Consider the following 26,237-nt stretch of genomic DNA (forward strand, 5'->3'; position numbering starts at 1 on the left):
TTCCATGGACGCTCGTCCCATGGAGGTAGAGGAGGGCTGTCGGCTTTGGGTTGTTCTGGTCACCGGCCATCTTCTCTTCTGGAAAAGTAAACTAAACTAAACAAAAACCGGCGCCGGTTTGCAGAAAAATGAGTGTGACCAGATAGCAGATGAGATGATGCCAACTCGGTAGAAAAAGGATGGACGCAAAATGCTCAAAATGAGAGCACATAAATGGCTGACTTTGCGGGTAATTTTAAATTTACTTTAAAGTTTGTTCGCTCTAGAAAATATAAATAAATGAAAATAAAATGAAATGTAATCCAACAATATATGATATGTAGCTTGGCAGGTCAATTTAAAAATAAAATATATATATTTATTTTGTGCTCAATAATTGAGCCGCCGCTCATTTAGCTCAGCTCAACTCAACTGAACGCCCGACCACGTGGCGTCGACAACGCGGCGTCTTCTAGATTTTTCCGCGGCTGATCGCATTTTTTGATCGGAGCTGGTACGGTACGGAGCAAAAAAAAACACGTTTCTGCAAAAAAGATAAGTCGTAAGTTTTAAATATAATTTATTCTCTATATGTATAATATATCCTTTTTCATTTCCTTTCCTTTCCAGATGTCGTTACACCAACATTTCCACTTTGGTGGCCCTGGCGGTGGCCGTACACGTGGCGGTACGACAACGTTGAGGGAGAGGCAAGAGCGCCGAACAGCCATTTGTGATCGAGCCTTCGCAATGATGATGGCCGCCCACCATGGCGAAATGGGCGGCATGGCGGACGACGGCCGCGCCTGTGCCGGCACAACGTAATTGTAATGGCCTACCCCTACCATTACCAGCAGCAGGCCCCCCCCAGCATGCCCCCAAGCAGGACCAACCCCAATGTACCTTTGCAGCGTGTGCTGTGCGACAGCAACAACAATGAACCTGCTTGCAAGAAGCCGAAGCTCTTCGAAAAAACATCCCCGTCGCATTTCATATGAGATTATTTCGAATATAACGCGCAAGACGATACGGTAACATGCCTCAAGTTCGGTAGAAAAACACAACCGTTGTTACGTCATAAGCGCGTTGCATGTAAGGACTCGACGTTCGTTGAGCCTACAAATGAGACAAACGAAGTCAGTTTTATGAGAAAGCCGAGTCCTTTTCATCCCATATGAGATTATTTCGTTTTTAATGAAGAAGTGGGCACGGCAACTTGCACGAAATGTGGATCAAAATATATGAAAAATATATGTTCGTTGAATCGGCACCACCTCAGGTTTCACCATGAAACGACAAGAACAATCACTTCAGACAGTCACGGTGTTGGAATAATTGTACAAAATGACCGACGTATGTTAAAAACTTTTTCAGAAATCTCTTCTGTAAATGAAGAAGTTGAGACTAATACAAAAGTCGACGATTTGATTGGAATATTAAAATCGTATCCAATAACTGAAAACATTCTTGAAGTAACAAAAAACAGAAACGTTCTTAATAAAAGTCATCGATCACAAATTGTTAAAACAATTGGCCAATATTATGTGAAGAAAAACCTGAAATTAAGTGCAGCAAATAGGAAAACACTGATAAAAAGTATATTGGCTTTCTTTCCAAAAGAGCAAAGCTGGTACTGGCAGAGAATGCTCACTACCTGTGCCAATAACACTACTCGACAAACCCGAACTTTTTTTTTCCTCAAGGATCCAAACCGACTTTTTCTGATAGATATGGGGCTTTAAAATTTTTTAAAGAATTATGGTTTTTTTTCTATGGCAGAACTTTTTTTTGAAGAATTTTTGAAGTCTGGTATTTTTTTTTTAAGCTTTTTCAGAGGTAGCGATAGTTTTTTTCACATAACTTTAATATCTTACGTCTGGTTGTACAGAACTTTGCTATTTTGAAAAGTTAATCAAAACAGCTAGAAGTTGAGCCCAAATACTTTGTGATTTCAGCTTACCGTCTGGGAAATATAAAGCATTGAAATGCAAAAATGATGTTTTTTGTGGGGTATTTTTAACGAAATTTTGACTTTAAAAACTCAGGAAAAGTCGAAAAAAAATTATATCTTGTGTCCTCTATTTTTTTGTGTATAGGTGCGTTAATTTGGCGTCGGAACGCGATCAGGTACCAAATGTACAACCCTTGCTCGTTTGCTTTGTTCCCAATTGGCAGTTGGGCCCGCCGCCTTCAAAAAGGTATTTTTTGTTCATTTTTTCCATTTTTTAGGTTTGGTTAACGAATTTTAGCTCCAAAGTCTCTCCATAGATTTTAATGAGCGATACCTTAAACGACGCCAAATTAACGCACCTATACACAAAAAAATAGATAACACAAGATATAATTTTTTTTCGACTTTTCCTGAGTTTTTAAAGTCAAAATTTCGTAAAAAATACCCCACAAAAATCATCATTTTTGCATTTCAATGCTTTATATTTCCCAGACGGTAAGCTGAAATCACAAAGTGTTTGGCATCAACTTCTAGCTGCGTCAATTATCTTTTCAAAATAGCAAAGTTCTTTACAACCAGACGTAAGATACTAGAGTTATGTGAAAAAAACAAGCGTTACCTCTGAAAAAAGCTTTAAAAAAAAATACCAGTTTTCAAAAATTCTTTAAAAAAAAAAAATATCATCAAACCATTTCTAAGCCCCAAATCTTTAAGAAAAAGTTCGTTTTGTTCCTTGAGGAAAAATCGTGTTGACTAGTGTAATGTAACCAAGATGGCCAAATCAGCTGGAGTTGAGTTCAGCGAAACGTATATATTAAATTGCAACCCTAATAAAAGAAAATAAAAAATTTAAAAGCAAGTTATGGTTTATTGGTTATGTTTAAATATTGCCATTAGCGATGGACTCCGTCGTAGCGCGAAGTCAGGATCAGAAGGATCGTAGCAAACATTTTTGCAATGAAACTGCATTTGTCTTTGCGAATAGAGTCATTTAAACTTGGGAGCAGCAGTGCATGGCTTACTAAATTTTTATATTCATTGCAAGCTTTTGACCCCAAGTATTCTAGCTTGTCGTTGCTAAAGCTATCCAATTTAAAGGGTTTCTGTGAATACTTAAGCGCTTTTTCTACAGCCGCCCTTAGGCTGTCGATATACAATTTATCCTTTTGGATGTTTTGCCATTATGGAGCGACGATGCCGGGTATCCCATATTAAAGGTATGCCCGGCCATCGGCCACAATACCCACTAATTTCTCTTTATAGCCGAGGCTCTTTATTTTTTCGTACACCATATCGATGGCGAATTGTATTTGACCGGCGCCTATCATTTCAGTGCCCACTTCAACCTGCCAGTTCACCAGGCAGCGCCCCACCAACAGCAGGCTATGCCAGCTCACCAGGCAGCGCCCCACCAACAGCAGGCTATGCCAGTTCACCAGGCAGCGCCCCACCAACAGCAGGCTATGCCAATTCACCAGGCAGAGCCCCTAAATCTAACTAGACATTAAGTCAATAAATATTCATATTCAAATAAAATAAGTTAATAAATATTCATATTCAAATAAAACCAATAGTGGGTGTCATTGCGGATGAGGGCCGCTCACTATTGAGGCGGCTACGGCGGCATCACATTGCCATTAATATGGAGCACCAGGCACCCAATGCAGGCCCACATGCAGGAGCTGGCCCACATGCAGATGCCGCAGGTGTATTTGTCTGCTTTAGCGCCTACAAGGCGTCAGCCCAGTACCAGGAACAAGCTGTGGGCCCTGTGCGACCGGCAAAGCCTGGCCGGATGAAGAAACTAGCATATCCGAAGAAGCCGAACCAATACACAAACCGCCACCCCGGTTGTCCCATGTTTTACCTCTTCAAATCATTTAATCAAGTGGAATTTAAAGCTAACGATCTGAAAAACACGATCCAGTACCTCAAAAACCCGAGTCACATAGCAGATGTGAAAATCGGAAAAGTCAATTTGGTATCGTGCCTCACATATTTTCGAAATGAAAAGTTTGTAACAATATTAGACGAGTATCGTCTTTCCCATGCAGGAGCAGGCCCACATGCAGATGCCGCTATGAACATGCTCCTAAACTTAACTAGGCGCTAAGATTATAAAAAAAGAACATATTTTCATATTCAGAACAAGCTTTAATTACTCCTTTCGTGTTTCCACGAAATGCTATCGTTGAAGACGATCCTCGTGTATCAGTTTCGTCCAACAACGAATTCATGTACTGCGTAAACACAAAACAGATGATGGCTGCAATGAAAATCAGAATTAATGCTGTTCAGGGGGTGAGAATTGTTCCGTGTCGTGTCGCTTACCTAAAGTCATTTCCATGATGAAAAACATAAGCAGACATATCGAAGTGTCGAAACGCAACCAGTCGCAGGCCGCCAAAGAGCCAGAAAGAGAAGTTGAGCAGGAAGACCGAAGCCTCCAAAGCGTTCCCAATTCTATGGGACAAAGAGCATTTCAAGAAGGAACTCGCGAAACGCATGCTCACGGATGTTACGGTAAATTTGTATGGAAAGTATACACTAGACGACCTCTTCAAGTTACAAGTTTTTTTGTTACAATCTCAAACAAAATGTTTTGAAAATCGTATGGGGCGCTATTTTAGTATTTTTTTGTTACAATTCCATACATTTATAATTAATTTATTTTTATAATAATTAATACAGTTAAGGAACATTTATAATTAATTAATTTTTATAATAATTAATACAGATAAATTCAGATAATAAGGAACATTTATAATTAAGTAATAATAATTTATAATAATTAATACAGTTAAGAAACATTTATAATTAATTAATTTTTATTTTAATTAATTCAGATAAATTAAGATAATAAGGAACATTTAGAATTATTATATTTTTATAATAATTATTACAGTTAAGGAACATTTCTAATTAATTAATTTTTATAATAATTAATACAGTTAAGGAACATTTATAATTAATTAATTTTTATAATAATAATATAATTTCTGCGAATTTAGGCGTGTTTAACAATATTGTACCAACAATACGGGTGACGTAGTATAATTGGTCATCTTTTAGCTCTGCCATTCGGTGAGCCTGCGTAGTTGCGTACGCCATAACTTCCTTCATGTGCTTCTTCAGGATGCGGCCCATCATTTCAAATTGGCTGGAGTCGATGCGGGAAACATTTAGTGGAGATCTATTCGGCGCACAGTGGTTGATTCTGCCTATCTGGCAGGCAATAAATCAAAAATTAAAATGTCGAATCTTGTTAATTTTTTTTAATTTTTGGAAAGTAAATATCCCACTGATATTTATTGCTATATTTATATATTTTTCGTATCGATAGTCCAGTACCTGCACGCGGTTGAAACGCAAAAAACTTGTATGTCGATACCTAAGTAAATTTTACCGCCTTTTTATGGCTTTTTGTAAAGCAAAATAAATATTAATGTTTTTTGAATTGTATTAAAATTACCATCCATTTTGATCATAGGTGGTAAGTATTCAATAAAAAATATTTGACTTCCGCCCCCTTCCGCCTTCAATCTTTTTTTATTTATGAAACCAGTATTTTTTTAATCTTCTGTGTTAAAACCAATTGCAACTACATGCAACTCGTTAATTTATTTGATTTTGTAGGACAAATGTCAGTTTCGAAAAACGCGCTTTTTGCAATGTTTCGTAAAAAACTGAGTAAGAAAAAAAGCTGAAGCGAGTTGGATCAATGTTTTCGCTCAAATAATTGATTATTGATAAAAACAAACTCAGCGAAACTGATTGTTAGCGAATAAAAAATTAATTAATTTTGCCTCTGAGTGAAGTGTGCAGCAGAAATTTAAAATACTTCAAAAAACAGACCATAAGTTTTAATTTTGACCTATACTTTTTTTGTATTAATATAAAGTGTTTATAAAAACATTTTATAATATTTTGAAATAAAAAAAATATATTTTTTTTTTAAATTTATTTTTAAAAGTTTTTAAGTTAAAAAATAAAACTTTAAAATTTATTTAAATACTCCGCGGATTTATATTCCAAAATACAAAAATATTTTTAAAAATGTTACTCATTTATTTTTTGAGTTATTAATTATTGCCTGCCAGATTGGCAGAATCGACCACTGTGCGGCGTCGAGAAGTACTTCTCCACCATCTTCCGGATGGCCTCCACCTCGATCCTATTTGCATCGTCGGTCGGCGTCCCTGATAATATTTCCGCCCAATTAAGGGCAGTATATTGTTGCTCGTATAACTTCTGTACCGTTGCATCGGTGTTCAGGTGTGCTGCTGCAACATTACGCTGGTGGAAGATATCCCAAATGACTGGGTACTCCTGTGCAGCCGACATTAGGGCATCCATATTCGATTTATTGTGGTCGGACACAATGGCCATTCGATTTTTGTCCAGGCCCAGCTTGGAGGTTTGCTTCAAAACGATCGTAAGAGCCGATTTTATTTTATCCTTGCCAAGCTTGGATCTACGGTTCGCAGCTATATCAACATATACTGTTACCTGTTGAAATATATATAATATATATATATATATATATATATAAGCGAAATAATTCAACGACGCGAAAGCAGAGGCAAAGGCTAGCCTTAAAGAGAATGGAAGAAATACCCCGCGCGCCCGCCGCAACATCAGCTTTTCAAAACAAAACGAAAAAATATTTTATGAACGGGCTTCGTCAATGCCTCGACTCGACGCGGGTCGGGTCGACAGAACACACCAAGAAAATATGAAGTCTTACGACGGGAATAGGTCCAGGGCCGGATTAGTAGTTGCCTAGGGCCCTCGTAGAAATAACAGAACAATTTTGTTGAAAAACAAAACTCCAAGTAATGAATAAAAAATAAAATAGCCACTGAGAAAAATACAAAATAAAGGAGGGCCCCAGATTGATGGTTGCCCAGGGCCCGGTTGAGGGTTGATCCGGCCCTGAATAGGTCGCTACATCACATCAGGACTCAAAACAAAACGAAAAACCAATTCAAGCGGCCAAAAATTGTAGAGCCCACACACAAGCATAGTATGTGTGAATACATGGCACACACACCCCTGCAGTACCAAAATTCATTTGTCACGAGTGATTCATTCGGTGAATCACTCGTGACAAGTCCCTGTCCTGTAGTGACTCCCTAGTGAAACTCCATATGAATTTTGTATGGGATGTCCGCCAATTCACCAGTGACACCTTCATATGACATTTTCACCGAATTCACCCTTGATTTCATGAAGAAGTAAGAGGGAGAGGGAAATCTATGGATATCTGCATCTCTTTCTTACACATCCGTTTCGGTTAGCAGCAGTGAAGCTTGGAAAAATTCTCTGCTGACGTCGACGTCGTCAACGGCAGCGAAGTCGACGTCGACAAATTTTTAATATGAATTTTTTCATGAGGTGACTGCCTGAACTGCAGGGACTTTTACGTAACCTGTAAACGAAACTCAAAACAAACTCAAAACGTTTTCGGAAAATAAGAATTGATACAAAATTTTGTCGTGTCTGTTTACACACATACATTTGCAATTCTCAGCTTGCTTTCGCTTCCCGACATGAGTCATACATGCCGAACGGCTCAGCTCCCGACCCGAATGGCCTGGCTCCCGACCCGAGTGTCTCAGCCACACAGAGCCGAAGCGCCGGGAGCCGGGACAGAACACTCAGCTTGCGCCCCTTTTGTTGTTTGAACTGGCACATCTATATACTGTATGGTTAGTGCTTTAACGATACAGAAAGCCGATTAGCCGATATGTCTGAAATCGATATGTCTGAAATCGATTTCTCTAAATATCTTCACTGTTTTTTCTACAGAAGCAACAGGTTTTAATAGTCGTATTGTTGTTGTGATTTTAAACCTAAACCGCCAACATGAACTTTAACAAATGTCATACTGTCAACGTAACAATAAACAAATATTACAATCGGGCCGATTCCGATGAGGAGGAGGGGGACAAGCAACAGGAACAGGACAAAAAACAGGATGATTCATCATCAGAGGCGAATGAACTCCATCACGAAGATGAACACGAACGGGACCAGGAACAGGAGCAGGAAGATGAACAAGCTGATGAACGGCACGGAGCATGGCCACCTGTATACATGGAGTCGGTGGAGCAGGACAACACCGCCCGGGATGTCTCCGATATTGAATCGCAGTCAACATCGTTGACGGTACCTACACCGTCGACGACACCGCCCTATCATCGTGGTCCAATCCTAGTTGAAATGCTTGCGGTGAAGCCACCCAATTTATAAATCTCTACTCCATCCTATGGAATGCTAATGAAAAGGACCGTGGCAAGCAAATATTGAACAGAGCAAATAAAAAAAAAAATTATTTAAATCTCATGCCAAGCTTATGTCAAAAATAATAGTGGAATATTTTGTAAAATATAGGCTCCTTATGAGCAAACGGAACGCCAGAGATATCAAAATATTATATCCGTTTGAAAATCAAAATTGGCAATATAAATTGTATCACAGATTCCGAGGAGGAAAGGAGTACAAGAAGCATATAAACGAGGAATGGACCAACTGCTGTATTACAGAACAGAACAGATAACTTCTGTAAATTTGATTCTGATCATTTCATTCTGTTCATTTCATTATTATTATTATTATTATTCATTTCAATGTTCATGTTTCATATTATATTATTCATATTCATATTATATTATAATATATTATAAACGATACGCGGTGTAAGATGTTTTCAGTATGGATGGGTTATTGGGATCGGCAACAGCTTTGGCCAGTGATTGAGTGATTGATTATGACTAAATGGGCCTCACCTTTTCCAAAATTAATTGATCTGGTGCTATTTCCCTGTCCGTCTGCCGGTGCAATGGAAGGATCGAAGAGCCCAACATTCTCTTGCGCTGGTGCTGGCACTGTCGCTGTCGCTCTCGCTGACGCTGCTTCTCCAGCAGGTGTGCAATGATGTAGTTATTTTGCATTAAAAGAACTGCACATAGTTTTTTTCTTCTTTCTATTTGCTGCTAGGGTTGGGAAGTCAACGAAGTTTCAAAAACTGTACGACAGTGAGCTTCGAAATTTGAATATTATTATGGAGCGCCATTTCGCCATTTCATCGGATCCCTTAAAACTCTATACAGTGCACAGCAGAAGATTGGAGCACCTAGGCAAGGCGCTGATCCCAAATGTGTACGAAATTATGATGTACGCTATAAAGCTTCTGAAGGACCCAATATATTATATAGCCCGTATGGTTGGGCTTATGCTTACCACCCCAAAAACATTTAGCAATAACGCGTAATAAACAAAACAAATTGTGTTAAATTTGTTTCCAATTTTTCAATTTATATAAAACGGCATGCAAGTGTACAGTTAGAAATTAGTAGAATACAAAAAGTGCCAGCCAGTGACCAGAACAACGATGGATATACAGCAGAGGCCGGCCGCGTCGTATGCACTGTGCATAGGTAAAAATTTCGGGCAGCGCAGACGGCACACGTACAGCGTAAAGATTTCGTGTGGTTTCGTTATTCTGCGCTGCTGACGTAGCGGCAGAGAACATGCTATGCACAAACGGCTTCATATTCTGTTCGCTTGCCTCAGCGGCAGAGAGGCATTCGTGTGCCCTATGCACAATTGCTCGGCTTTCGCAGCGGCAGAGAAATAAGTAACGTATTTGACTTGTCTTGGCACACAAACGGGCAAAAAAAATGTGTGAGTCTGTGTGCCGACCCCTCTTATAACGCTAACAGATTTGCAAAGCGGTTGCTATCCATAATCACTAACCATACAGTATATAGATGTGCCAGTTCATACAACGAAAGGGGCGCAGTTGAGTTTGCAGCGAACGTTCTCAGATCTTCGGCTTTGGGAATGGCCGCGTTCGGCTCATGACGTCACACGAGCCGACTGGCAGCAAGCATGCATGTGTTGTGATTGTATGCATAGAATAATTTTTAGCTGCCGAAACCGACTTTGTTCGAGATTTCAGTTTACGTAAACGTGTGTGTGCCATGTATTCACACATACTGGCTTGTGTGTGGGCTCTACAATTGTTGGCCGCTTGAATTGGTTTTTCGTTTTGTTTTGAGGGCTGATGTGATGTAGCGACCTATTCAGGGCCGGATCAACCCTCAACCGGGCCTTGGGCAACCATCAATCTGGGGCCCTCCTTTATTTTGTATTTTTCTCAGTGGCTATTATATTTTTTATTCATTATTTGGAGTTTTGTTTTTCAACAAAATTGTTCTGTTATTTCTAGGAGGGCCCTAGGCAACTGCTAATCCGGCCCTGGACCTATTCCCGTCGTAAGACTTCATATTTTCTTGGTGTGTTCTGTCGCTCGACTCGACGCGGGTCGGGTCGAGGCATTGACGATACCGAAAGCAGAGGCAAAGGCTAGCCTAAAAGAGAATGGAAGAAATACCCCGCCCGCAACAACAGCTTTTCAAAACAAAACGAAAAAATATTTTATGAACGCTTTGAATAGAATAAATGTACACATCTAGTAGAACATTTTCCAGATCTTTAGCGAATCTAAAATTCAAGATAATTTTAGTTTAGGAAATATGAGCAGAGATCCTTTATTTTTATATACATATTGTATTTATTTCCCACCCCCACCCACTCTGCCCATTCCTCATTTATGTTGCGGCAGGTCAGCTCAGTTCGCTACATCACATCAGCCCTCAAAACAAAACGAAAAACCAATTCAAGCGGCCAAAAATTGTAGAGCCCACACACAAGCACAGTATGTGTGAATACATGGCACACACACGTTTACGTAAACTGAAATCTCGAACAAGGTCGGTTTCGGCACCCTGCAGTACGGGTAAGCGATGTGTAAGCAACCACACATCGATGGCAACGTCATGCAGCTCGATGACATAAGCGATGACCTGCCATACGATGGGCTGTTTACTTTAACACAGGGATGTCCTAGGAGCATAATCGATGACATAGTAAGCGAGAATTAGCCGAAAGTCAGGCCTTAATAAGCGATGAATTTCCCTTAAAAAGTAAGGCCTTAATAAGCGATGAATTTCCCTTGAAAAGTAAGGCCCTAATAAGTGATGTATTTAAGTAAAAATTTTTGATATTTTGATGAAAAAGGCATGGGTAAATTCTGTTTTAAAATATTAAATTTCTTTTATTTATTGTTTTCTTATAAAAATGTATACATATTCACATTTTTGTGCTGTGTGTTCTTTTTTCCACAGAACCTTTTTAGTTTTTTGATTTGCTCATGATCGTAAGGTCGTCGTGGTCATTCAACTGTATCGCCTTTAAAATAAGATGGGTTAATTAAAATATTTCTCAATTTGTTAACAATGCTCTCAGTAGATCAGCAGTGCATTTGCGCCAAAAACAAAACACTCGCCAAGATATGTACCTGTTCGACTCAAGACTCGCAAGAACCAATCGGGTGGTTTTTTTCTGTTTTCGTTGTTGGAAATGAAAAATTTCGTCCAAAAATTTAATTTCGCACTATCACATTTTCTTCATTTTTTACAACGCACAATAGACTATTTTTAATTAAATGAAACACTGCACTTACCTGATAATAATTTTGCCCAAAATAAACAAAACCTGCGTCTCACTTTTCACCGCATAATTCTAACAACGTTGTCGATGCCGACGGCAAACCCGAATTCTGTTACGGCACGAGTCGTAACAGAAAGAAACAAAGAAAAAAAAAGAGTTGTCAGACCGACGCGTCGATCGCGACGTCGACGTCATATTCTACTCGTCTGTTGCAGCGGCAGAGAAAAAATCTTGAATGACGCGTAGTTGACATTTGTCATCGCTCACTTCTGGTACTGCAGGGCAGTTAAAAATTATTCTATGCATACAATCATATATTTTGGAGTGTACACGTACACAACGCATGCATGCTTGCTGCCAGTCGGCTCGTGTGACGTCATAAGCCGAACGCGGCCATTCCCAAAGCCGAAGATCGGGGAACGTACGCTGCAAACTTAGCTGCGCCCCTTTCGTTGTATGAACTGGCACATCTATATACTGTATGGTTAGTGACAATATGTAATTTATAAAAGAAACCTGTCTAAATTAGGGATATGTATATGTAGTGTGCAATTTCAAATAAATAAAACAAATAACATATTTTATTTTTATATTTTATTTAACTTGCAAGGCACTATGTTCCATTATTTAACATTATACTCTCCGACTGGAATAACGGTATATTTTGGTATATTTCTGAGGGTCACACTGCTTCAAACAGCTGTGGGAAGGAAAAATATTGATTTTTGAATCCATCTGCAACTCCATTTAAATCGTTAAATTAACCGAAAAAATGTCCTCTAACGGCGAGTGCTTTGTTGTTCTGCCTGCCAACTGTGTCTCGGGCACCCTGATTGTTGGCCGCAATGCGGAGGACGAGGCTTCTGTGGGCGTTACTTCAGAAGTATGCTACTATGATGTCAGCGAAGGAGGGGAGGGGAAGGTAAAACTTCAATTCTCGACACTCGAACTCGATCAATGACTCACTTCTTTTGCACTGTTAACAGACTGATGGCGGAGCTGCTGCTGAGTCGAGCAACGACGGCTTGCGTGTTATATTGCAAAAACCAAAGCCCGGTCTCTGGGGCGGAGATTTTGGGGCCAACGAACGCGGCTTGGCCGTAGGTCTCACCTGGACGGCTGGCGAGGAGGAAGATAGCGATAGTTTGCTGGGCACGGATATAGTGCGGTAGGTTTCAGTTCAAACTCCATTTAGAAACATTCTTCAACTAACATACTCTATATATATATATACTATATATACTATATACTCTATAGATTGACTTTGGCCGTGTCCAGTGATGTGGAGGCTGCCGTGGACCATATTGGCGGTTTGATTGCCAGCCACGGCCATGATAACTCCAAGCTCAACTTTATTGCGTGTGATTCCACGGCCGCCTGGCTCATCAGCTGTGCCGGCAAGGTCTGGGCCGCCGAGAAGGTGGAGTCTAGCTTCCTGCGGCTGCCCAGTGGCGGCCTGACCGTGACCACCGTCATTAACAAGTCCAGCGAGGGACTGGACGCAGAGGCCAGCTTTGCGGCGGCCCATGATGCCGAGGCGCAGACGCCAGCCGAGGATTGGTGTGGTCCTAAGCCATCGGGCGATGGCACCTACACTCAACACGATATGTTCGAGACGCTGCGCGCCGCCAGCAACGAGAGTAGCTCCAGAGCGGCCACTGTTTCTGTGCTGTCAGCCAAGGGGATTTGCTGCCATTGGTTTACTGCCACACCCAATGCGGCCGAATCTGTGTTCAAGCCATTCGTTTTCGCACCCAAACCCCGGATCTCGCCACTAACGGCCGTACAGCCAGAGGCTGAACTAACGCTCCTACACAAATTGCATTCGCAGCGCAAGCCAGCGGCCCTGGAGCACTTGCGTAGCCTGGAGCGCTCTTGTGTGGACGAGTTGAACAATTACTTTTCGCTGCAGGATCATGCGAGCGACGAGCTGGACGAACTGCTCAAGGACTGTGTCGAGGCGGAGGTCAAATTCTATCGCTAAACGATACTAAAAATATTGATATATTCCAGAAAAAAAAAAACAAAACAAAAAACTAGCTTGCAAGCGCCTTTATTGAGCCTTGGGATTTGACTTTGATGCATTTTTTGATAGGCTATACCCAAAACACATGATTTTCTTGTGCAATCTTTCGAACGATTTTCATTTCGTTTAGTTTTTATGCTTTTGCGTGATATTTAAATAGTTATTTATTTACGACTATCTACTTACTATGACTTGATTTTGAATATAGTATTATTATGTGACATTCCAGTTTTAGTTTCTTTTAAAACTTGCATTAAAATATATATATATACACACACATATATGGCTCTCAAAGTAAAAAAATAAAATCTGCATTTATAATAAAGAAAAAGGTGACTCCAGTCTCAATCAGTATCTGCGTGATTGACCAAGAACTCTAATAATAAATTTATCAATGATTAATCTGTATTGAAGATTGAATCATTATATGCTTGACACACCCTTTAAACAATTAAAACTTCGTCTACTTCATTGCAATATATTTACACATATTTGTTTAGACAGATTCTACAACCAAATTAGTTTTAAAAATTGTATTTTCATTGTGCAGTGCCTCTAGTTTGGTGATTTCAAACGCCTGATAGATCTCGCGAAAGTCCATTATATTGCGTGGATCGCTTTCCATCCAGAAGCGATCGAATTCAAAGAACAGGTAGCAATACAATTTATGGAAATCCTCTATGGTGTTAAAGTCCTGCTTATGCAGGGCCACCACATTATAGAAATGAGTCTTTGCCTGGCCGGTCTTCACCAAATTGTAGGCCATCGAAGTGAGATTGATGCCCACAATGGCATAAGTATAGCCGCGTGTGGGATGCATTGAGTGGAGCAGCACATGCTTGGCGGCATCGTTGTAGGCGCCGGCGAAATACAGCAAATTCTCCAGCCCGAGCATGCCCATGCCACGGAAATCGGTTTTCGGGTCATCGCCTTGGAATCCAATCTCCTGCCATTGTTTGCTAACGCGTCCGGTTAGCGGCGCCTCTGGCATCAGCAGTTGCCATAGCTCCAATAGCTGGTACTCGTGCTCGGGATTATCCGAATCGTATTTCTCTGCCCGCAACTGTTCCACCTGGTGCATGAGACGTCTGTAGCCCCAAATGGTGGACACACAGTTGCTAAATAGACGGGCGAAGTCCGGATGGACATTGTTTTTAATGCGTTTTGCCTGCATAACAACGCGCGCGGCACGGGAGGCTGCAAAATGAACAAATTGATTAGGCAGCTGAACAAGAGGGTGATGATGATGAGCTTACAGAACTCCAGAAGCTGCCTGTTGTCCGCATAGGGGGCTACTTCATCCAGGTCGTGAACCACGCGCTTGATTTCATACGATTTGGACAATGTTAGCGATCGTTCGACTAGTCGCACCCGCGGTGCACCCGCCCGGGCTCCATAGCAGATTCTCTGCAGCTCGGATAGCCGGGTAAAGGCGTGCAAAAACCACTTAATAAACGGCCTAATATAGCTAAATATAAACGGCAATATTCTGTCTAGTATAAACATATTGCTAATGAGATTTTTTCAGAACTACTGAAAATTGCCAGAGTTACGATTATGTTTGTTTGTCCATGGGTTTCCAAGGCAACGTGGCCACGATGCGATGGTTGTCTCTGCCTGCATATAGAATATTTAATAGAGTGTAACAACTCTCTTTTTTAACCTGTCTTTTGTTTAAACTTTGCAACAATAACAAAATCGACCTTAAAAGTTTGTAAACAGCTGATTTTTAGAGTGCAGTGCTGCAAAACGGTGAAAATAGCGCGTTTTTATAATTTTTCGCAAAATACCAAGAATTAAATAAAATACCGAATGCGGTATTTTTAACTTTTGGAAAATTTGCCCTCGGGCGGTCTGGCATCCCCAATGTTAAACACTGATGAAGTAAGTGGTTCGTGCACACCCTACTGCCCCCGTGCCTGTGGATCTGGAAAAATGAAACGAAGTAGCGCATCCACTAGCAACCACGTTACAATATGCAAGTTTTCGCGGGAAGAGAGTCCTCCTGGACGGATAACAGTGGACGATCAGATTGTCAGGTTGAACGAGCAAATGGATTTGGTACTGGAAAACCAAAAGCAAATCATAGAAACCTTGAGAAAGTTGACCAACAGCAGCAGTCAAGCGGAAGAGTCACAAGAGTCCCTGCTCGAAGAACAAGAGATGCAAAAATTTCCTCTAACTGAAATAGAGCAACTGGACATAGTCGAGGAGGCTCTCAATGACCCGGAATCTCGTTATGTAAGTGCCGTGCGTAAATAGATTTCAAAAGTTATTTTTAACTATGCGCATCATTCTCGTCCCTCTTTTTGCAGTTTCAACAAATGAAGGACATTATAAAGCCGGAGAACAAGCCGCGTCCTGGGGGCCTTAGAAGACACTTTCATCTGCTAATGACGGCGGACTTTTTTGTCCAATTCAATTACGATGGCATCCACAACAAGTATCCATTTAAGAAGTACAAAAACTTCAATAATGCCATATATCGTACGTTTCCTTGCCTGTACATATTTGGATTTCTATATATGGTGCGTTTCTTTTGCAGGCATCCAAAAGCAAGATGGATATACGGAAGATGATTATGTTACGGAAATAAGAGCCGTATTTCGTGCCTATAAGAATCGCAAAAGCAAAAACAACTCGAATGCAAGGAAAAAACTTAAGGAAGCGCAGGCCCACTTTGAGCCAGAAATCGATTTTGAAAAGATCCTGTGGCCAGATGAATAAGATATGTGGGGCTAGATTATACTAGGGCGATCAACTGTAGTTATCAATAGGTATAACTCACGTGCTGAATCGATTAGATTAAGTTATGCATGTGTTGGTATATTTTCGAGATTACCTTCCAGCCTGCGTTTCTTTTGTTGCCGTGTGAAGGCAGGTACATACATATGTAAACAGTGAAAAACCTGTATCGGCCTCAGTTATAAACCAGCAGTTGACGAAGCTGAAGCTATATTTAAAGTCAAGCGATAAGAGTCCGAAAATGCGTGCACAAAATGGAAGAATCTGGGGAACTTTGCACGATGGTGTGTAATTTTAGCAAAGACTTAAAATTTAAATAAACTAATCTTATACAGTTTTACGTTTAATTAATGATGTTTTAAGGCAAATTCAAAGTGCAAAGTGTAACCGCAGCTGATCTCGAAGAGGCGCTTAATGTAAGTAAATGGTCATAAAATTAAAATCTTTGGTTGGATGCTGTGGGTAGAAATTTCTTTGAAGACTAGCGCTGCTTCGGCAGCAGAAAATCCTCATTGGGCTGTCAGACTAATGTGGCGTCGGTGGTGTAATGGTCAGCATAGTTGCCTTCCAAGCAGTTGACCCGGGTTCGATTCCCGGCCGACGCAGCTCGCTTTTTTGCAAAATTTAAATATTTGTTTTATTTTTTATAGCTTCTAGATGCTTCATTTTTCATTAATGAATCAGTCTGCATTGCCTGTGGAATTAATTTACCCCAGAATGCTCAGTCCCGCCAAGAGTTACGAGAGCTGTGCCAAACAACTGCTCAGGATGGGGTTTCTCTTTTGGTTAAGGAGGTGGCTACGGGACAGACTGTGGCAGTGTCCTTTAATAAAATACAGGTGAGCTCGCTATGGACTGTCTCTTTGGATCTGTAAGTTTGAAATCCATCATTCTTCCAGTACACCCCACCGACTGGCGAGGATCATTTCTTTTTGAAATTCCGCAATGAGGTCGCGCAGAGTGATCAGGCCCGGCGTTTGATGGATTTTATGATTGAAGTCGACGAAAGGATCGATGTTTGTGCCATGTACAATATGAATTGCTTTTGTGAGCTTATGTTTTTGGCCACCTTACCCTCCCATGAGCGTCTGGGGCTTGGTCGGACTTTGGCCAAATATACTATAGAACTCACTAAAGAGCTGGCGGAGGGCAAGGGTGTGGAGGACATTGATGAAAAGCTGCGTTGCCTACGTCCAGCGGCGGTGACAGCCCTATGGACCTCCAGTTTCTCCCAAAAAGTTGGCCGTGCTGCAAATTTCAAGGTTCTTAATTCCGTTTCCTATGAGGATTTCCAATTCGAAGGCAAGCGTTTTAGCGAGCGCATCAGTCCCTTGCATAAGATCTGCGAACATGTCATATATAAGTTTTAAAAATGTTAAATAAATAAAGGTAGTTGTACAACGGCCGGGAATCGAACTCGGGTCAACTGCTTGGAAGGCAAAGAGATCTGTGCACATGTCATAAAAAATAAAAATATTTAGTTATAAGTTTAAAAAATGATAAATGACAAAAAAAAACAAAAAAAAATTAGTTGTGCGTCGGCCGGGAATCGAACCCGGGTCAACTGCTTGGAAGGCAACTATGCTGACCATTACACCACCGACGCCCCTTAAAGGTAATGGTAATGCATCCTAAATGACCATTTCGGTTCAAATAACAAGGTGCAATAGTCTGGCAACTCTAGCTACGAATATGTAAAATGTAAGCTAGATGGCGCTGCAGTTCGCAGACGTTAGCGGCGCCACCTGCCGCGAACTGGCCGTTTGATAGTCCATTTATCGATAGCTACCAGTTGTAGTTACGGTCATACTTGAAGTAGCCGTTGAGTTTGAATTTGAATTGTTTTTCTGTGCAACCGCTTCCCTCGCTATTCTTTAGAGAAACAGAAAACCGTAACATTATCATTTTACATATTTTAAGCATGTCGAAAATAATTAATTTGTGTAAAATAAGCTTTCGAGGACTTACAAAAATGGACTGTATAAACATTTTAGATGGACAATATCAGATTCTGCGCGTCACAACGGACTTGTATGATGAAACTGAAGGGGTAGGCATCCTCCATTCTCCGCACCTCCCGCTACGACATAAACTCGCGTTTTTGCAGTTGTTGGCGGATGTATCGGTGAACCAGGAATTGACATGCCTGGCAACCACACTGAAAGATTTGCCCATGGTCAAAGCAGAGTTGCGTGCACTAATAAGACATGTAATGTCATGTCGCATCTCCATTGCCAATATAATCTTTGTGAGTGTCTCCTTGAAGTTCCTTTGTACATGGATCTCATTTATTTTATATTCTTTCCTAACAGAATGAAGAAAATGATAGCATTTATAAATTGAAGGACTTTAAATGTCCCAAAATTATTAAATACAACATATTTTGGGAGGCTCTCGAAGGCAGCTACAACATCTACAAAGAGTGTACAAAATGCAGTTACAGATTGGGCTTGGAAATGGTCAAGAAGTGGCACATATCAGAGTGGGGACTCGTTGAGCTTCAAGCGATAAAGTTTTAATGTTGTCACCTTTCTATTGGTTATAATTCTCTGAAACATTTGAAAAGTTATAATCCATTTAGAGCTGTTCTCAACCCCTTTATTAAATTCCACTTCCATTGTTGATTTCAAATTTTTGCACTTTCGAATCGAAAAAAAACTTTTCAAATGAGATTAAAATCCACATTCATCCCATCCAATGGGTGCTCGTTGAGGCATGCACTCAAGAGGATTTCCCGAGTCCTTTTCCGTTCACTCTCCCTAATGCTCAGTGTCAACACACAGACAGACAGGGGATCGGGGTAGAGCAGTGTGATAAGCATTTCGATCCTACTTTACCTCGCTGTCTGGATACCTCAACAATGCATTTGGGTTTTTAATTAGAATTGAAATAACAAAAAACTGAGAAAGACTTTGCCAAAAAGGAGGCAACGGCAAAGCCCACGGCCACCCCTTTTGCGGCAAAGGGCAATTGCGTGTAATGACATCGGAGAGATCATATAGTATAGGATAGTATACGTATACGTATAGTTGGTGCTATATGGGGTTGTCGGGTCGTTCAGTCGTTGAGGCGGTTACGCTTGATTGTGTTATATGACGTGTGCATAATTCGACGAGTGCCGAGGCCAGTTAATACTTAGTTGCTTTTGGTATGGAATATTATTTATTTTCTCGTATGGGTGGCGCCTAATTATATAGCCAAGTTACTGAGTTCTTGTGTGGGAACTAATGCCTGCAGTTAGCCAAAGCAGGTTGTTTATGGAAAATATGGCAAATATTGTAGCTAAAGGTTGGAATATGTTCTGAGTTAAATTGCTACTTGGAAAGCCATGAATCAATGTAGGAAGATTCTAAAAGAAATCTATGTGATTAAGGAGCTTGGGTCTCAAAGTGTAGAGCCTATCTAAACCAAAAAGCTTTCAACCCACAAAAATGGCACTGCAAGACGACAACTTGATAAAATTGAAAACTAATTTGTTTATACAGCTGCACAAAACGAGCAACGCCGAGCAACGATAACAACTCAGAAACAAAGGCCCAGAGAAGGGCCCACAGGATGGGCCGAATAGGATGGATGTTAAGGCTAAGGGTAAGGGTAAGGACCTGGGCGCAAAGGACAAAAACAATTTGTTTATCATGGTATCCCTAGTGAGGTTGTCTGATGATGAGGCAACAACAGACACAGCACACACAGCAGAGGCACACACAGGAAAAAGGACAACAAACAGTGAGCAAGGAAGAGCCATTCAGGGGTGGGCACTCTACCCCTTACCCCTAACCACTTGGCAGCATATTTTGACACCCCTGTCTATGGTTTTTGGACTCCGTAAAATATGCAGCAAATATTGCAAAACACCCAAAACGCATTTTAATGGAGTTGTTTCCCCCGTCATCCCCCTTTGAGGAAATGGAAATGGGAAATTCTAGACAGTGCAAATATTTGCCAATGTCTTTCCAGCTAATGCTTAAAAATTATGCTGGTTGACAAATTCCATTGGCTGTTCTGTGTTTGCTTTTGTTTTTTTTCTGTTGGGTATTTGTTTGACTGGTTCTGTGTGTTTGGTTGAAACAAATCATTAATTAGACTTAGGCGCCAGTACTAATCTACATGGTGTGAAAGAACGAACACAAAAGCTGATGATTATTCCGACATATCATTGTGGAACTTGTGCAGCTGCCATACAACGCACCACCTCTCCCTGCCACCCTTCCCTGTGCGACAATCCCGCAGGCGAAACACTTGTCTACAACGGAATATCAACACCTCTTCCATTGTGAAGCACTTGGGCAATAATTCCGCTTAAACAGATAAACCCGAGCGACTGAATCAAAAAACAATTTAATGTGCAAAAACACCAACCACCACCACAGAACGAACGCCCTTCCTAATAAGCTTTTCCACCCCTTAAAAGGCTACCCAAAACTTTGGTTTTCCTCGGCTCCGATTGGTGGAGCATTTAACTCCGCCCATTTGACTGTACCTTTTGATGTCCACCGCCATTAAAAGAGACTGCAACTCACCCTCAGTTATGTGTGTGTAACACTCTTCTTATCAGAGAAGTCCTGGCATTCATTCGCTTTCCGGCTGTCTATGAGTTCGCAACGAGGACGCGCTTCGATGTCAGTGTCCGCCGTGCATTGAAAAACGTTTCATCAGGGGATATTCATATATATCTGGGGTCTAGGGGGTGTTCGAAATAGTCATTCGTTTCGTATGTGTGTGTTGAAATATTTAGTGCTATAGTGGATGTGCAATTTGAATAGGTTTAAAAAGTAATTGATTTTGTGAATTTGGAACTCAATCTAGTCAAAAGGATTATTGGATATACTTTGGGTGTGCCTGTGAGGTATGTATATGACATGATTATTGGTATATGAATTTATAATGTGATTGCAAATCGGCATATATGTAGAGTTTAAGTTTATCTTCAAGTTAGGAAACAATTCGGAGTGCAATATTCCGCAGATTCTTATTTTTGGTATACCAACAGAAATCCAGAAGAGTGGAAAATTATATTTATTGCCACATTATACAATGGGAAAAAGAACAATCGTTCATCCTTTTAATCATTTCCCTTATGGGTATAATACGAAGATCTGAAAAAGGAATCATACAAATTTAATAAGCTTAGCCCGAGACTGGATTTAAAAGCTGAAATAAAATGTAGAAAGTTGTTTGTGCCTGGCACTAACAGATTATAAGGGTATGTTGCTTTCAATTGATCTTTGTAGAAGGCAAGGAAGAAACTTCAACGATCATTCATAGGATATACAAATATATGTACATATATCTTGAGTATCAACATCTAAAGCGACTTTAGCTTTTATTGTCCCTCTATATATGTAGATTTTATAAACTTTAAAAGTAAAACAATTTGTGATTATAGCCAGGAATCTCGCTGCATGCGGAAACATAGATCTGTTTTATTTGTTAGCTGATACAAAATAGGAAAGGACGGGATTTGCTTTCTTTGATAAAATTTAAACTACAGCTTCTTTAGGATTCAGTTTAGCTCTCTATAATATAATGGATTTTGGTAAGAGAGATTTGATAGAGTTTTAAAGACTTAGGTAGAGGAAAAGATACACTCTTAGGGTGGATTTCAAACCACATTAGTAATTAAAATAAGTCACACTTTTGCGATTCTTTTCTAACTGAAATGTTTTTCCATGTAACTTGACACCTTATCACATATCTATTAACAACACTAAAATCCATATCTTATCTAATCGGAAAAGAGTGTTTAACATGTTTATTATCGCAATCCAACAACTGAACAAGTACAACAAAACGCTGATAAAAAAAGAGGAAATAACACCCATTTAATGCTCTTTTATTTCCAGAAAGTGAGAGAACACAATCAAAAGTCAAGAAGGACGCCACTTGTCAGCCACTTTGTACACCCACCCACTCCCCAGAAGAGCGGCACGTGCTGGTCACGCGTCGGCAATCAGGGGACAAAATCGGAAGCGGAAGTGTTAGCTTAACCGTTATGCACTTGTCGGCCAATTAGTGTGTGCAACTAACGAGTAGATTCCATAGTATACGAAGGCAACATGTTTTCCATGGACAACTTTGATTTGGAGGCCACCATGGCGCGTCACTTCTTCGAAGGATCGCAGGCCACCAATGCCTCCACCTCCAGTTCCGAGTACTTCTTTGGCGACGAGCACAGCTCGGAGAGCGATGACGAGGATGATGCCTATAGCAGTGGCTTCAACAGCGACCAGGAAAACACCGAGAAGACGTAAGCATTGGGGGTTTGGCTGTGGGGATCGTTGGGGCCATGTTTTTAATTAATTCCAGCTTCTCGTTTAGACGGCGCAGCCACAAGCCGCGTCGCTTGAAGTGCGCCTCCCAGATGGCCCAGCAGCGGCAGGCAGCCAATCTTCGGGAGCGACGCAGGATGCAGAGCATCAATGAGGCATTCGAGGGACTGAGGACCCATATACCAACGCTGCCATATGAAAAGCGATTGAGTAAGGTGAGTAAGGTAATGCATGGGATAATCATTTTGGGATGATCATTTACCCCTCCTTATATTTCATTCTCTCATACTATTATTCTATCATTCTCAACGATCAATAACCTTTCAAATTCAAACCCCCTTTCAGGTCGATACACTCAAGCTGGCCATCAGCTATATAACATTCCTCAGCGAAATGGTCAAGAAGGATAAGAATGGTAATGAGCCAGGACTGAGCTTGCAGCGTAATTATCAAAAGGAACCGCCCAAGAAAATCATCCTCAAGGATCGCAGTAAGTTGTCAATCAATCAAAAAGTGCTACAATATATTGTGGGTGGATTCAGTCCACATTTAATAACATAATTCGCACGGGTGGGGCAGCATATTTAAAGGCCATCATTGAATAGGAAAGGTGGCTGGTTTTTGGGTTCACAAAACAGATCGTGCAGGGGATGCATCTGGATGGTACGGGATTCTCAGTCTCGGGGTCTGTTCTGTCTCTGCCTAAGTGTAACTAATTAGAATTTTCACACTTCTAGCACGGGGATGGGTTCGGTTTGGTTCTCTTTTGCGGGGCTTTGCGTGACTGCCAGTCAAGCAAATTGTTTTGCTCATTGCCGTCGCATCGATCACTCGGGATGTTGGATGCGGCTGCAAAGGTTTTCCACAAGTTTCAGTAGGGGAACAATGGCTATTGGATTAGGGGTTCCCGTCTGTGTGTGTGTGCCAGCCTCACAAAAGTTAGTCACGGTTTTTTTGGCTAATAATTTTTCTATTCAAAATGTATGACGCTGCACAGGCCTGGCTACTGCCACACAGCATCTGCATAGCTAATAGCCTGGGCACTTGGAACCCATAAAAGGGTGTCGCGTATAGCAAAAGGGTTTCGCGGTTCCTCATTGAGTGTTATGCATAGCTAAAAAGTATTCCCAACATTTTTTTATAGTTTTTTTCCGACCAATGTATGTCAAAACAGAAATTTCGATTTGCTAAAGTTGCGCTATGAACTGGTTTTAGGTTGGAATATATCATGTAAAGTGATTAAGGGGGGTAAATTATATTAAAATTGAGTGCCTCTGGGAATTTGGAATTTTTTTTTGGGTACTCTGCCCTTTTTTCTTTGGGTATTCATTATTAATTAGGGTTATTTATGGGTCTATTTAATTTTAAATATATTTTCTTTATTAAAAATCACCAAGGTAAAGGAAGAAAATTATCCGAAAACTTGAGAATGGATGGAAGATGTTTAAAAAAATGTTGCTAATAATAGTTTCTGTTTTCTTTCATTATCTTATAAAAATTATTGCTAATTCCAGCAAAATTCTAGTTTATGGTTTTATATGCAATACATTTAAAAACCCTAAGGATACAGTCTCTTCAGTACATAAAACCCAATGATTGTGATGATTAGTTGCCCTCCTTCTTAGGTAGTTTCTGAACGAACTACCAAACAAAATGAACATGCAACCAGAGCGCTGCTGATGTATAATTTGTTTTTTCCCGATAATAAATCCCCCACATGGCCCACACACCTTGCCATCTCTCACCCAACAACCATTGACAGAAGGACAGACAGACAGACAGACAGACAGGCAGATAGACCGATCCGACAGTTGGGGGGAAATACACACAGAATAGTAACAATAAAGGCAGCAACAACAAAGCACAATCGACATAATCATAGCGTGAGAAATTCGTTACACTCTAGCAGATGTCTACTGTCGCCATCCATCCACAGACAAGGTTCTCGGTGCTCGGGTGCTCGGTGCGCTCGCTTAAAGGCCAAATGGATGCCGACCCGGGCACAGGACCCCAAAGCCATGGGAGCTGATGGCAAAAGCGTTTTCATGCTTAACGGGCATTAAAAATGTTGCAGCAAAAACAAAAATACATTCCGTATATACTCATAGATAAAATCGCACAAAAAAGGAAACTTTCCGGGGGGCAGGCAGCTACCCAATGAAACGCCCATTTAAACGGGTGCAAAAGAGTGTGTGGCAGTGTGGCACGCGCCTGGCATATGTTCACACCAACTTGCAACAACCCACGCTGGAAGCTGTGGGTGGGGTGGGTGGTGGGTGGTGGGGGTCAAATATTTGAGCAACACCCGCATGAAGCACTTGAAATCCTTGTGGAGTGCTACAAATTGCCCATTCCGGGTGGGATTTTTCTCTGTCTGGGATGCAAGCTGATTGGACGACTGACATCGCCAGGGATGTGGTAGGATGTTGGGTTTTGGGTTTGGGTTCTTGGGTATTTGGGCTTTGGTTTTGTTTGTTCAAGGCAAATGGCGGTGTGCGGCACAGCAGGGCGGCAGCTGCAACAACAAGAAGGAAAGAAGGAAGGAATTGAATGCGGAACGAACCCTTTTTCCCATTGCTTGTTTGCTCTGCATTGCTGATGGGCTTGTAATGTGGCCGCTAATGGCATTTGCTCAGTTTTTGGCAACAATTTTAATTGTTTGGGCGGGTTCTTGACTCTTGATTGGAGGTTTTGTATACCCATCTATTAGGGGAAACATTCTGTAGAGTCGGGAAATTGAGGAAAAACTGTGTAAAGTGAAACTTGTGGAAAATACAGAAAGATTTTTATGATTCCATATATGAGATTCCATTTCTGATGTAATTTTCTCTTTAAATTATATTTTTAATCAATATTTTTCCACATTTTACTCATTTTCCTTAACTTCTCTTCCTTTCAGCAGGCGGTGTGGCGCATTCCTTGTCCTGGTATCGCAAGGGCGATCGTTATCCGGGCAGCAAGCTCTATGCCCGCACCTGGACACCCGAAGATCCACGCGGACCCATCGCACAGATCCAGCCGGTGTACAACAATTCCAATTCGAATCAAAATCAAAATAGTAATCAAAGCAGCGACGATTTCAATGGCAGTGCCGGCTCCGCTGATATGTCTGATCCGGGAGTAGGGGCCAGCATCTATGGCAGCGGCAATGGCATGTGAGGAGAAGGCGCAGGGCACAGGCACTCAACCCTCTCATAGAGAGAGAGGAAACAATCCAACTAGTCAAGCTTTGCTAGTCATTGCATCTATAACAACATATTAATCAATTTAATAATTATATGAGAAAAACAACATGTTCTGTGGTATTTAATTGCTCTAAGTTCGCTAATATCTAAATGTTATATACTATACTTAGTGGTTTAGTTTAAATCGAATAAACATTTCAAACAAAATCTACAATACAATCAATCCATTATCAACATCAGTGTAATTGTTGTGGGTTCAAATGCCCGGGGGCAAAAGGAGCAATTTGTAGCTAAATTATAGAGTTATCAGCACAAAAACATATTGAACACCTGGCCCCTGGTTGGCCTCTCGTACCCTCAAATAATTGTGTGTGTCTCCCTCTTGTCGATATCATTAAAAAAGCAAGGGCAGGGCAGGGCAGACAAATATCATATGTAGTACAAGTGCAGTTCACATTTTGGGGGTGGGTGTTGTGTGCTATACCGGCGGGTGTACTAGAAAATTATTTCCGGTCTTCCGACATGCATGCAATGCACACACGCCAAAGACAATTTTTCCTAAA

At 40.9% G+C, this 26,237-nt stretch overlaps 6 protein-coding genes, 1 long non-coding RNA gene and 2 other non-coding genes across 11 annotated transcripts; 6 read left to right on the forward strand and 3 right to left on the reverse strand.

Annotated features, from left to right (window-relative positions):
• Positions 1 to 11,123: 11,123 nt before the first annotated feature.
• Positions 11,124 to 11,645, reverse strand: LOC111072166. The gene is made up of 3 exons (XR_002607571.2): positions 11,463 to 11,645; positions 11,298 to 11,341; positions 11,124 to 11,188 (listed from the first exon to the last, which is right to left on the reverse strand). It is a non-coding gene; the product is annotated as an uncharacterized LOC111072166 (long non-coding RNA).
• Positions 11,646 to 12,119: 474 nt separating this feature from the next.
• On the forward strand, positions 12,120 to 13,696 carry LOC111073082 (secernin-3). Its single transcript, XM_022365215.2, has 3 exons — positions 12,120 to 12,371; positions 12,436 to 12,617; positions 12,707 to 13,696. Exons 1-3 carry the CDS (start codon positions 12,222 to 12,224, stop codon positions 13,431 to 13,433), a joined length of 1,059 nt encoding a protein of 352 aa, XP_022220907.1. The 5' UTR covers positions 12,120 to 12,221; the 3' UTR covers positions 13,434 to 13,696.
• Positions 13,697 to 13,934: 238 nt separating this feature from the next.
• Positions 13,935 to 15,211, reverse strand: LOC111073092 (ELMO domain-containing protein 2). Its single transcript, XM_022365226.2, has 2 exons — positions 14,732 to 15,211; positions 13,935 to 14,672 (listed from the first exon to the last, which is right to left on the reverse strand). Exons 1-2 carry the CDS (start codon positions 14,979 to 14,981, stop codon positions 13,972 to 13,974), a joined length of 951 nt encoding a protein of 316 aa, XP_022220918.1. The 5' UTR covers positions 14,982 to 15,211; the 3' UTR covers positions 13,935 to 13,971.
• A 115-nt stretch (positions 15,212 to 15,326) lies between these two features.
• Positions 15,327 to 16,215, forward strand: LOC111073110. The gene is made up of 3 exons (XM_022365247.2): positions 15,327 to 15,716; positions 15,791 to 15,962; positions 16,021 to 16,215. Exons 1-3 carry the CDS (start codon positions 15,342 to 15,344, stop codon positions 16,200 to 16,202), a joined length of 729 nt encoding a protein of 242 aa, XP_022220939.2. The 5' UTR covers positions 15,327 to 15,341; the 3' UTR covers positions 16,203 to 16,215.
• Positions 16,216 to 16,417: 202 nt separating this feature from the next.
• Positions 16,418 to 17,669, forward strand: LOC111073102. The gene is made up of 4 exons (XM_022365234.2): positions 16,418 to 16,504; positions 16,584 to 16,636; positions 16,871 to 17,059; positions 17,120 to 17,669. The coding sequence occupies exons 1-4, from the start codon at positions 16,462 to 16,464 to the stop codon at positions 17,588 to 17,590; spliced, it is 756 nt and encodes a 251-aa protein (XP_022220926.2). The 5' UTR covers positions 16,418 to 16,461; the 3' UTR covers positions 17,591 to 17,669.
• Trnag-ucc lies at positions 16,754 to 16,825 on the forward strand. The gene has a single exon. It is a non-coding gene; the product is annotated as a tRNA-Gly (tRNA).
• Positions 17,670 to 17,754: 85 nt separating the features above from the next.
• Trnag-ucc lies at positions 17,755 to 17,826 on the reverse strand. The gene has a single exon. It is a non-coding gene; the product is annotated as a tRNA-Gly (tRNA).
• A 357-nt stretch (positions 17,827 to 18,183) lies between these two features.
• On the forward strand, positions 18,184 to 18,739 carry LOC121404745. Its single transcript, XM_041594944.1, has 3 exons — positions 18,184 to 18,270; positions 18,328 to 18,468; positions 18,533 to 18,739. The coding sequence occupies exons 1-3, from the start codon at positions 18,193 to 18,195 to the stop codon at positions 18,737 to 18,739; spliced, it is 426 nt and encodes a 141-aa protein (XP_041450878.1). The 5' UTR covers positions 18,184 to 18,192.
• Positions 18,740 to 22,047: 3,308 nt separating this feature from the next.
• LOC111072407 (pancreas transcription factor 1 subunit alpha) lies at positions 22,048 to 25,885 on the forward strand. Of its 3 annotated transcripts, none has more exons than XM_022364264.2 (4): positions 22,048 to 22,467; positions 22,539 to 22,713; positions 22,835 to 22,979; positions 25,392 to 25,885. In XM_022364264.2, exons 1-4 carry the CDS (start codon positions 22,277 to 22,279, stop codon positions 25,646 to 25,648), a joined length of 768 nt encoding a protein of 255 aa, XP_022219956.1. In that variant the 5' UTR covers positions 22,048 to 22,276; the 3' UTR covers positions 25,649 to 25,885. The 3 variants fall into 3 exon arrangements, with proteins under 3 accessions (XP_022219956.1, XP_022219950.1, XP_022219965.1); XM_022364258.2 differs by having other exon boundaries at positions 22,049 to 22,467; positions 25,389 to 25,885; XM_022364273.2 differs by having other exon boundaries at positions 22,050 to 22,467; positions 22,539 to 22,704; positions 25,389 to 25,885.
• The last annotated feature ends 352 nt before the right edge of the window (positions 25,886 to 26,237 follow it).

The sequence above is a fragment of the Drosophila obscura genome, unplaced genomic scaffold (assembly GCF_018151105.1).
Source record: "Drosophila obscura isolate BZ-5 IFL unplaced genomic scaffold, ASM1815110v1 contig_4, whole genome shotgun sequence".
NCBI classification, from domain to species: Eukaryota; Metazoa; Arthropoda; class Insecta; order Diptera; family Drosophilidae; genus Drosophila; species Drosophila obscura.

Coding starts and splice junctions, on each gene's coding strand:
- LOC111073082 (XM_022365215.2), top strand. CDS start 12,222: ATGTCCTCTAACGGCGAGTGCTTTGTTGTTCTGCCTGCCAACTGTGTC. Junction 12,372..12,435: donor GCGAAGGAGGGGAGGGGAAG/GTAAAACTTCAA, acceptor CACTGTTAACAG/ACTGATGGCGGAGCTGCTGC. Junction 12,618..12,706: donor CTGGGCACGGATATAGTGCG/GTAGGTTTCAGT, acceptor TATACTCTATAG/ATTGACTTTGGCCGTGTCCA.
- LOC111073092 (XM_022365226.2), bottom strand. CDS start 14,981: ATGTTTATACTAGACAGAATATTGCCGTTTATATTTAGCTATATTAGG. Junction 14,673..14,731: donor CAGGCAGCTTCTGGAGTTCT/GTAAGCTCATCA, acceptor TTCATTTTGCAG/CCTCCCGTGCCGCGCGCGTT.
- LOC111073110 (XM_022365247.2), top strand. CDS start 15,342: ATGTTAAACACTGATGAAGTAAGTGGTTCGTGCACACCCTACTGCCCC. Junction 15,717..15,790: donor ATGACCCGGAATCTCGTTAT/GTAAGTGCCGTG, acceptor CTCTTTTTGCAG/TTTCAACAAATGAAGGACAT. Junction 15,963..16,020: donor CTTCAATAATGCCATATATC/GTACGTTTCCTT, acceptor TTTCTTTTGCAG/GCATCCAAAAGCAAGATGGA.
- LOC111073102 (XM_022365234.2), top strand. CDS start 16,462: ATGCGTGCACAAAATGGAAGAATCTGGGGAACTTTGCACGATG. Junction 16,505..16,583: donor CTGGGGAACTTTGCACGATG/GTGTGTAATTTT, acceptor TGATGTTTTAAG/GCAAATTCAAAGTGCAAAGT. Junction 17,060..17,119: donor TGTCCTTTAATAAAATACAG/GTGAGCTCGCTA, acceptor TCATTCTTCCAG/TACACCCCACCGACTGGCGA.
- LOC121404745 (XM_041594944.1), top strand. CDS start 18,193: ATGGACTGTATAAACATTTTAGATGGACAATATCAGATTCTGCGCGTC. Junction 18,271..18,327: donor TGTATGATGAAACTGAAGGG/GTAGGCATCCTC, acceptor GCGTTTTTGCAG/TTGTTGGCGGATGTATCGGT. Junction 18,469..18,532: donor CCATTGCCAATATAATCTTT/GTGAGTGTCTCC, acceptor CTTTCCTAACAG/AATGAAGAAAATGATAGCAT.
- LOC111072407 (XM_022364258.2), top strand. CDS start 22,277: ATGTTTTCCATGGACAACTTTGATTTGGAGGCCACCATGGCGCGTCAC. Junction 22,468..22,538: donor CAGGAAAACACCGAGAAGAC/GTAAGCATTGGG, acceptor CTTCTCGTTTAG/ACGGCGCAGCCACAAGCCGC. Junction 22,980..25,388: donor AATCATCCTCAAGGATCGCA/GTAAGTTGTCAA, acceptor TCTTCCTTTCAG/CAGGCGGTGTGGCGCATTCC.